This window comes from Salmo salar, chromosome ssa09 (genome assembly GCF_905237065.1).
Source record: "Salmo salar chromosome ssa09, Ssal_v3.1, whole genome shotgun sequence".
In the NCBI taxonomy this organism is placed as follows: domain Eukaryota; kingdom Metazoa; phylum Chordata; class Actinopteri; order Salmoniformes; family Salmonidae; genus Salmo; species Salmo salar.
Window position 1 is genome coordinate 17,307,918 of NC_059450.1, and position 10,605 is coordinate 17,318,522.

The 10,605-nt window shown below is 47.0% G+C and overlaps 1 protein-coding gene across 4 annotated transcripts in view; it reads right to left on the reverse strand.

The window, feature by feature from the left end:
- Positions 1–4,481, reverse strand: part of LOC106610817 (runt-related transcription factor 3-like) — a 70,639-nt gene extending 66,158 nt beyond the window's left edge. For 2 of the 4 annotated variants that reach the window (XM_045723432.1, XM_014210425.2), the window contains exons 1-2: positions 3,795–4,477; positions 2,810–2,931 (exon numbers count right to left, since the gene is read on the reverse strand). In XM_045723432.1, the coding sequence (XP_045579388.1) occupies positions 2,810–2,867 (58 nt within the window). In that variant the 5' untranslated portion in view covers positions 2,868–2,931; positions 3,795–4,477. Of the gene's footprint in view, positions 1–2,809; positions 2,932–3,794 lie in introns of all 4 variants that reach the window. The other 2 variants (XM_014210429.2, XM_014210427.2) reach the window with 2 other exon arrangements.
- Between the last annotated feature and the right edge of the window lie 6,124 nt (positions 4,482–10,605).

The following is a 10,605-nucleotide window of genomic DNA, read 5'->3' on the forward strand; positions in this document are numbered from 1 at the left end:
CTGTTTTTGGAGGTGCTCTCTTTCTCATTACAAATAGCGTGAGAGCTTCAGTGTCCCTCTCTCGCTTCTCTTCTCTCTTCTCTCTTTTCTCTCTCCTCTTCTCTGTGCTACAGGAGTGAGGTTTTTGAGGCGAAGCACATTCTTTTCTCACAGAAAGCGTGTCAGGTGTTGCACATCACGTGCACGCGTGTGTTCACATCTCAGCATGAGATATACTGCTGCTTAATGTGATGGAGCTAAGAATATCATTCTATACTTGCTAATGGACAGGGCTCCTGTCTACTTGTATTTATGTATTCAGATGATTGTGTCTGAATGCATATTCATCTATGGGTAGCCTATCTCTCTTGAGTTGCTAATCATTAGATATAGATGTTTGGGATTTAACTTTTTTTTTTACCAGCTAAATAAAATGTAAATGTACTTTAGAAGCACAATCTGTAGGCAGAGTTTAACTGTAACACTATGACATTTATACATCCACATTTCCATAGCATTAAATTCAGGAATTGGAAACATACAATATCCACAAACATTAAACGGCCTCTTTGATTTTCTTTCGACCCGTACCTCTTAATTTCGGTCACATTTTTTTTCTTCTCTTTTCCAAACTGCTTTGCCTGTGTAATGCAAGTTGTTAAACTAACGGCCAGAGTATTTCACTCACGTGAGGTAGTCTATTTGAAATGCTTTCAAATTGAACTGGAGGATTGAATTACTTTTGGCCTTTGTTCTGTTGCAGTTTGCATTCATTTTCTCGACTGAATAAATTGTAAAAGGATATTGCATATTCATTAATGATTTCCAATGGCGATTACAGCTTTAAACACTCTTCTATTTTTCCATCCTATTTTTTTGGCATGCACGTTGGTTTTCCCTTCTCGCAACAGTCAAAATACAAATTCAAGCATCCGAAGCGCTTTACATAAGAGGCCCGCAAAGTGTAAGATCTGATCCCAACTCAGTTCTTAGTCAGACATTAGAGGGTTGCACACTAAATAAGGCCGTAGTGCTTTAAAGGAGAATAATCAACCAGCAGCCAGACCTCGTGCTCCAGTCTGAATGATAATAACCAACGAAGGATGAATAAGAGAGCGGGAGAGAAGCATTTAGTGATGCGTAAGAATGAGAGTGAGAGAAAGATATAGTGCAGAGATGCGGCTTTGTCGAGAGGAAACTCTAAATGACTGAGTATCTGTCTGAGCTGTGAGAACACTGAAACACCGTCCTCTGTCACTCTGCTCACTGTGGTTCCCGTAGGGATATCAGAGTCGTGTTCTCATATGAGCGGCAGATGTGTGTGGGCGCATGTTTATAGAGGGGGAAACTGGGCTCCAGAGATTTTAAGATTTATTCTGCAGACAATTAGGAGCTGGTAGTGCTTATCCTGTGGCTCTCTAATTACCACAGCAACCAGGCCGTAATCGAGGGTAGATTTTCTGTGCCGTTTTTTTTTTATGTAGTAGGGAACCAATCTCCCAGACCTCCTCAGATTAATACTCTCACAGCAACATGCTCTCGATAAAATGACATGTTGGGGACTTTTTAGATTAGTAGCAAAATGATACAAACACATTTTCAAACAGCTAGAAAGTGAAGAAACCATGTAAAACTTCTGTTCTGTTTGTCACAGCAGAATATCTGACTTCCACTCTAAATCTAATTGTTGAAAACTCTGAATGAACTGTATAAACTGTTGGCTAAGGCCTTTTGCAATTGAACACAATTGAAGCTTCTATCACTATATGTAATCTAATTTAGTACATTGTTATTTCATAATCTTATAATTTATTGTTTCATTATATCAGCGGGAAAATTCTCTCTAAACTTAGCCAACAGTTTATACAGTTCATTCAGAGTTTTCAACAGTTAGATTTAGAGTGGAAGTCTGATATTCCGCTGTGACAAACAGAACAGAAGTTTTACATGGTTTCTTCACTTTCTAGCTGCTTGAAAATTTGTTTGTATCATTTTGCTATTAATCTAAATTGAACACAATTGAAGCTTCTATCACTTTATGTAATCTAATTTAGTACATTGTTATTTCATAATCTTATAATTTATTGTTTTATTATATCAGCGGGAAAATTCTCTCTAAACTTGAATTCAATCTAGGCTTTAATCCAAGTACTGCAGGATTGAGGTAACCATGGAAGAAAATGGCTCCTTCATTAAGAGCAGTCTTTAGCCTGAGTGTAATGCACTCACCTCACCACACAGGCCAAGAGTACCTCCTGTAAGTAGTGAAGGAGACAGACCAATGTTTTTTCTCTTTTTGTTTTATCGTATCACTGTGTTCCAGTAAAGGCCGGTCCGATGGAGCCTTCCTTCCTTCTATTCTCCCAGAGAGCTAGAAAAACTCCCTCTTGATGGCTGTGGTGAGAAGCCCATTATGGGTGTGCTCCATCAAGACTACATCAGATGCAGCCCTGAGGCCCACAGCTGTAAGGGCCCTGTCACTAACGGCCTCGGCTACTGTATGGACCCATGCCTCCTTTTACCCATTTAATAGGAACATTAGGGCATTCAGCGTGTGTGGTACGATCCTTTCAGAGAGGGTCTACTCAAACACCAAAACAAAGTCTCTCTTTTAGAAGTGTTGCTGTCCCTGCTGTTTTGGAACACGCACACACCCTCACACTCCTTCGTGTTGCCAAACAGACGAGGCCACACATTTTAAACAACTGGGAGCGAGTGGACCGCCAGAGCCGCCAATATCATTCTCTCTCTGACGCCTCGAGCCACAGACATGACAGAGGAGAGAGAGGGAGAGAGAGAGAGAGTATAGAGGGGAGGAGAGAGTGCTTACCTCTCAGTAGAGTGGGGCCGTAGTTTCCGAAGCAGTCAAAGATGCTGTTGGAAGCCATGTCCTCGTGGCTGAAGTGGTGCCAGAGCCGTCGTCAGCCCTCTCTACAGTCGATAACGACCAACCTTGGAGAGAAACGGTGGTTGAAATAGAGAACGAAAGAGTGAGAGAGAGGAGAGCGAGGGAGAAGGATAGATCCTGGAACTCGGAGCCCATTTGCAACCAAGAATTTGGGGTTTGTAACTACCGCAGGAATCCCTTGCCACAAGCCTGCAAAGAGAGCAGAATAAGTATGCAGCACCAGGGGTATGAGACATTCAGAAAGAAAGAGAGGAAGAGGGAATGATAGGGGAGAGGGAGTGAAAGAGAGGGAGAGGGAATGGTAGGCTGGGAGGGTGAGGGAGAGGGAGAGGCAGAGAGAATGGAAAGGCTGGGAGGGTGAGGGAGAGGGAGAGAGAATGGTGGGCTGGGAGGGTGAGGGAGAGGGAGAGAGAATGGTGGGCTGGGAGAGTGAGGGAGAGGGAGAGAGAATGGTAGGCTGGGAGGGTGAGGGAGAGGGAGAGGGAATGGTGGGCTGGGAGAGTGAGGGAGAGGGAGAGAGAATGGTAGGCTGGGAGGGTGAGGGAGAGGGAGAGGGAATGGTAGGCTGGGAGGGTGAGGGAGAGGGAGAGAGAATGGCAGGCTGGGAGGGAGAGGGAGAGGGAGAGGGAGAGGGAGAGAGAATGGCAGGCTGAGAGGGTGAGGGAGAGGGAGAGAGAATGGCAGGCTGGGAGGGAGAGGGAGAGAGAATGGCAGGCTGGGAGGGTGAGGGAGAGGGAGAGAGAATGGTAGGCTGGGAGGGTGAGGGAGAGGGAGAGAGAATGGTAGGCTGGGAGGGTGAGGGAGAGGGAGAGAGAATGGCAGGTTGGGAGGGAGAGGGAGAGTGTGGCTACACTGAGATGCAGTGGTACCATCCCTCTCCAGGACTCTGGCCTTCCAATGGACTCACCGTTGTTGTATCGGGTCTGGACGTCTTGTCAGCAGGCCAGGGTGGGGTGGCAGGGAGGTGTGGTGCTGGTCCGGTCCGTCAGTGGGCAGGGGCTCTGAGATTAGCCAGGTTCTCTCTCTCTCTGTCAGGAGACGTGGTGTCCCACGGTGGTGGCCTGAATGGAGCGTCAGTGTTAGCTAGCGCCGGCTAAAGCCACAGCTCTCTTTGCGTCCTCGCCATCCTCCAACTCCCCTCCGTGAGTGGAGGAGACCACGTCACATGTCACATGAGGTCACAGGGCCTCTCCTCCCCTCCCCTCTCTCTTTTCGCTCTTACTCGGTGTAGCTTGTTTTTTCCTCTTTGCTTTTACTTTTTCAGCTCTGCTTCCCTCTCTCTTTTCTCTCTCTCTTTTGATTGGTCGGCCAAGTTTTGGAAATGTTCTGTTTTCTTTAAGTTCAAACCAGGCAGTGGCCTACGCCATTCAAAGTCTGTGAGGCTTTCAGAGGGCGCCGAAACCCAATGCGAACAACCAGAAAAGAATTGAACACGCATTAAGAGAAATAGAAATGAGAGAAGGAAGAGTGAGAGAGAGAGAGAGAGAGAGAGACCGAGAGAGAGAGAGAGAGAGAGAGTTGACTGTGGAGACGGGGGCTTGCCGCCGCACAGAGAGTGGAAAGGAGCAGAGCAGAGTAGAGAGAGTTCTGTCTCTGAGCGCTTTCAGAGAGAGACTGTGTGTATGTATGTGTTTGTGTGTGTATGTCTGACTCACTGCGCATCTGTGTTTGTAAGAGCTGGTGGTTTTGGGCCTGGAAAACCAACCCTCCACCCTCACTTACCGCTTGATAGTATCGTAATCTTAGTTGCAGTGCTGCTCTGCTCTGCTCTGCTGTCCCCTCTATTCTTACTACCTCTCTCTCACACACTGTCCCTTTCACTCTGCTTCTCACCAAGTCTATTCTTTCCTATCACACAATACAATTATTTGGGAATATTTATTTCACACCTGTAATACGGGACAAATGAGCAATACACAAAAGTTGATGAAATATGTAGAAAATACAGTATATAAACCTAGATCCACTACTACATAACTAAAAAGCATTTTGGCTTTAAGCACAGCCTGACAGTGAATTGCATATTTTCCAGTGTGTTGTGGGTATGTCAGAGTTTCCCCCCATCAAATATCTCAACCGGATTTAACCTGATTGTGGTTTTGACACTTTCAGAAAACACAATCTGGTCAGGGCTCTAAAAAGAGAAGCCTGTAGAGCCCTACATTTGATATATTGCATAACTACACAAGTGTACGAAACATGTGTTGCTGCCTTGCTATGTTGTTGTCTTAGGCCTCTCTTTATGTAGTGTTGTGTTGTCTGTCTTGTTGTGATGTGTGTTTTGTCCTATATTTATATTTTATATATTGTTTTATTTTTAATCCCAGGCCCCCGTCCCTGCAGGAGGCCTTTTGCCTTTTGGTAGGCCGTCATTGTAAATAAGAATTTGTTCTTAACTGACTTGCCTAGTTAAATAAAGGTTTTAAAAAATATAAAAATAAAAAACATTAAGAACACCTGCTCTTTCCATGACGTAGACTGACCAGGTGAATCATATCAAATCAAATTTTATGTCACCTGCGCCGAATACAACCTTACCATGAAATGCTTACTTCCAGGTGAAAGCTATGATCCCTTATTGATGTCACTTGTTAAATCCACTTCAATCAGTGTAGATGAAGAGGAGACAGGTTAAAGAAGGATTTTTAAGCCTTGAGACAATTGAGACATGGATTGTGTATGTGTGCCATTCAGAGGGTGAATGGGCAAGATGAAATATTGAAGTGTCTTTGAACGGAGTATGATAGTAGGTGCCAGGCGCACCGGTTTGTGTCAAGAACTGCAATGCTGCTGAGTTTTTCTCCATCAACAGTGTATATGTATCATGAATGGTCCACCACCCAAAGGACATCCAGCCGTCTTGACACAAATGTGGGAAGCATTGGAGTCAACATGGGCCAGCATCCCTGTGGAACGCGAGTCCATGCCCTGACAAATTGAGACTGTTCTGAGGGCAAAAGGGGTGCAACTCAATATTAGGAAGGTGTTCTTAATATTTTGTACACTCAGTGTATGTTAATTTATCATTTATAATCTAAAATGGAGGAATACAAGATGCAAACCAGACAGACAGACAGACAGACAGACAGACAGACAGACAGACAGACAGACAGACAGACAGACAGACAGACAGACAGACAGACAGACAGACAGACAGACAGACAGACAGACAGACAGACAGACAGACAGACAGACAGACAGTGTCCTCTGAAGTACTAGACACTGCATGTGCGAGTCATACTGTAATTGGGTGTGCCTTAGCTAGCCAAGCTGCCCAAACTTCCTCTCTCTCTCTCTCTCTCTCTCTCTCTCTCTCTCTCTCTCTCTCTCTCTCTCTCTCGCCTCTCTCTCTCTCTTTCTCTCGCTCTCTCTCGCTCTCTCTCTCTCGCTCTCTTTCTCTCGCTCTCTCTCTCTCTCTCTCGCTCTCTTTCTCTCTCTCTCTCTCTCTCTCTCTCTCTCTCTCTCTCTCTCTCTCTCTCGCTCTCTCTCGCTCTCTCTCTCTCTCAGTCACGCTAACCATGTCTGGACAACAGGACCCACAACCACTGTCTGGACAGTCATGTGACCTACGGTTACCCTGGGCAACCAGTGTTTGTTTGTGTGTGTCCGCACATGTATCTATATATGGTACTTGTGAGTTTGTATGCGTATGTGAGTATTGTTGTATATCATTTTATGATTTGCAACATTTTGGGTGTCTGACTCATAGCCATGTTTGTTTATGTGTGATGTATGACTCGTGACCTGCACGTGCTCATGTGCTAATTGCTGGACAGGGCTGTAACGCTCCATGCTCTGGTCTGTGTGTTAGTGTGTCTGTGCGCCTCAGAGCCCACACTGCCCTGTAAATGAGCAGTTGTCGTTGGTTAGGCGGCAACGCGGGGACGGGAAAATGACACGGCGTCGGGGACTGTGGCCGAAGGCTGAGGTCACAGCACGGCTCCAGGGCTTTATTCAGTACTTCTCCTCGGGCCACTACAGGCCTCCGACAAAACCTCACACCCACAGCACAGGCTCCCCTTCTCACACCTCTGCAGCCCGCGCTGTGCCAGGCCACCAGGGGATTACAGCCCGGTGGAACTGTTATGTACTGGACCAGAGAGCCTGGGTAAGACAACCTGGGTAAGACATCCTGGGTAAGACAACCTGGGTAAGACATCCTGGGTAAGACATCCTGGGTAAGACATCCTGGGTAAGACATCCTGGGTAAGACAACCTGGGTAAGACATCCTGGGTAAGACAACCTGGGTAAGACATCCTGGGTAAGACATCCTGGGCAAGACATCCTGGGTAAGACAACCTGGGTAAGACATCCTGGGCAAGACATCCTGGGTAAGACATCCTGGGCAAGACATCCTGGGTAAGACATCCTGGGTAAGACATCCTGGGTAAGACATCCTGGGCAAGACATCCTGGGTAAGACAACCTGGGTAAGACATCCTGGGTAAGACAATCTGGGTAATACATCCTGGGTAAGACATCCTGGGTAAGACATCCTGGGTAAGACATCCTGGGTAAGACAACCTGGGTAAGACATCCTGGGCAAGACATCCTGGGTAAGACATCCTGGGTAAGACATCCTGGGTAAGACATCCTGGGTAAGACATCCTGGGTAAGACAACCTGGGTAAGACATCCTGGGTAAGACATCCTGGGTAAGACAACCTGGGTAAGACATCCTGGGTAAGACAACCTGGGTAAGACATCCTGGGTAAGACATCCTGGGTAAGACATCCTGGGCAAGACATCCTGGGTAAGACATCCTGGGTAAGACAACCTGGGTAAGACATCCTGGGTAAGACATCCTGGGTAAGACATCCTGGGTAAGACATCCTGGGTAAGACATCCTGGGCAAGACATCCTGGGTAAGACAACCTGGGTAAGACATCCTGGGTAAGACATCCTGGGCAAGACATCCTGGGTAAGACATCCTGGGTAAGACATCCTGGGTAGGAGTTTGACATATTTGACATGTTATGTGAAGAGGTTGTATGCTATATGGATTCCAACTCTAGGGAAGACCCTTTCTGTGTTGTACACACAGCCCTCAACACAGAGGTGTTCAGTCAGGCCTGATCCACTCTGAGGAGTGACTGACTGCATCACTTCTTCTTCTTTTTAGAAGAAACATGAATGTGTTGAAAATCCCAAATTGTTTGCATAGGTCAATTTACACACAGCTGTGACACACACACTTATCCCACCAGACATGCCACCAGGGGTCTTTTCATAGTCCCCAAAAACAGAACAAATTCAAGAAAGTGTCCAGTATTATATAGAGCAATTATTGCATGGAACTTCCTTCCATCTCATATTGCTCATTTAAACAGCAAACCTGGTTTAAAAAAACAGATAAAGCAACACCTCGCAGCACAACGTCTCTCCCCCTATTTGACATAGATAGTTTGCGTGTGAACATTGATATGTAGGCTACGTATGCCTTTAAAAAAAATGTATGTAGTTCAGTCCTTGAGCTGTTTTTGTCTATTGATGTTCTGTATTATATTTAATGTTCTGTGTGGACCCCAGGAAGAGTAGCTGCTGCTTTTGCAACAGCTAAAGGGGATCCTAATACAATACCAAATACTACTCTCCACTACTCTCCTCTACTACTCTCCTCTACTACTCTCCTCTACTACTCTCCTCTACTACTCTCCACTACTCTCCTCCACTACTCTCCTCCACTACTCTCATCCACTACTCTCCTCTACTACTCTCCACTACTCTCCTGTACTACTCTCCTCCACTACTCTCCTCCACTACTCTCCTCTACTACTCTCCTCCACTACTCTCCTCTACTACTCTCCTCTACTACTCGCCTCCACAACTCTCCACTACTACTTTCATCCACTACTCTCCTCTACTACTCTCCACTACTCTCCTGTACTACTCTCCTCCACTACTCTCCTCCACTAATCTCCTCTACTACTCTCCTCTACTACTCTCCTCTACTACTCTCCTCCACTACTCTCCTCTACTACTCTCCTCCACTACTCTCCTCCACTACTCTCCTCTACTACTCTCCTCCACTACTCTCCTCCACTACTCTCCTCCACTACTCTCCTCCACTACTCTCCTCCTACTACTCTCCTCCACTACTCTCCTCTACTACTCTCCTCCACTACTCTCCTCCACTACTCTCCTCTACTACTCTCCTCTACTACTCTCCTCCACTACTCTCCTCCACTACTCTCCTCCACTACTCTCCTCTACTACTCTCCTCCACTACTCTCCTCCACTACTCTCCTCCACTACTCTCCTCCACTACTCTCCTCCACTACTCTCCACTACTCTCCTCTACTACTCTCCTCTACTACTCTCCTCCACTACTCTCCTCCACTACTCTCCTCCACTACTCTCCTCCACTACTCTCCTCTACTACTCTCCTCCACTACTCTCCTCCACTACTCTCCTCCACTACTCTCCTCCACTACTCTCCTCCACTACTCTCCTCCACTACTCTCCTCTACTACTCTCCTCCACTACTCTCCTCCACTACTCTCCTCCACTACTCTCCTCCACTACTCTCCTCTACTACTCTCCTCCACTACTCTCCTCCACTACTCTCCTCCACTACTCTCTCCTCCACTACTCTCCTCCACTACTCTCCTCCACTACTCTCCTCCACTACTCTCCTCCACTACTCTCCTCCACTACTCTCCTCCACTACTCTCCTCCACTACTCTCCTCTACTACTCTCCTCCACTACTCTCCTCTACTACTCTCCTCCACTACTCTCCTCCACTACTCTCCTCCACTACTCTCCTCCACTACTCTCCTCTACTACTCTCCTCCACTACTCTCCTCCACTACTCTCCACTACTACTCTCCTCCACTACTCTCCTCCACTACTCTCCTACTACTCTCCTCCACTACTCTCCTCCACTACTCTCCTCCACTACTCTCCTCTACTACTCTCCTCCACTACTCTCCTCCACTACTCTCCTCCACTACTCTCCTCCACTACTCTCCTCTACTACTCTCCTCCACTACTCTCCTCTACTACTCTCCTCCACTACTCTCCTCCACTACTCTCCTCCACTACTCTCCTCCACTACTCTCCTCCACTACTCTCCTCTACTACTCTCCTCCACTACTCTCCTCCACTACTCTCCTCCACTACTCTCCTCTACTACTCTCCTCCACTACTCTCCTCCACTACTCTCCTCCACTACTCTCCTCTACTACTCTCCTCTACTACTCTCCTCCACTACTCTCCTCCACTACTCTCCTCTACTACTCTCCTCCACTACTCTCCTCTACTACTCTCCTCCACTACTCTCCTCCACTACTCTCCTCCACTACTCTCCTCCACTACTCTCCTCACCTCCACTACCTCTCCTCCACTCACTCTCCTCCACTACTCTCCTCCACTACTCTCCTCTACTACTCTCCTCCACTACTCTCCTCTACTACTCTCCTCCACTACTCTCCTCCACTACTCTTCTCTCTCCTCCACTACTCTCCTCCACTACTCTCCTCCACTACTCTCCTCTACTACTCTCCTCCACTACTCTCCTCCACTACTCTCCTCCACTACTCTCCTCCACTACTCTCCTCCACTACTCTCCTCCTACTACTCTCCTCCACTACTCTCCTCCACTACTCTCCTCCACTACTCTCCTCTACTACTCTCCTCCACTACTCTCCTCCACTACTCTCCTCCACTACTCTACTCCTCCTCCACTCTCCTCCACTACTCTCCTCCACTACTCTCCT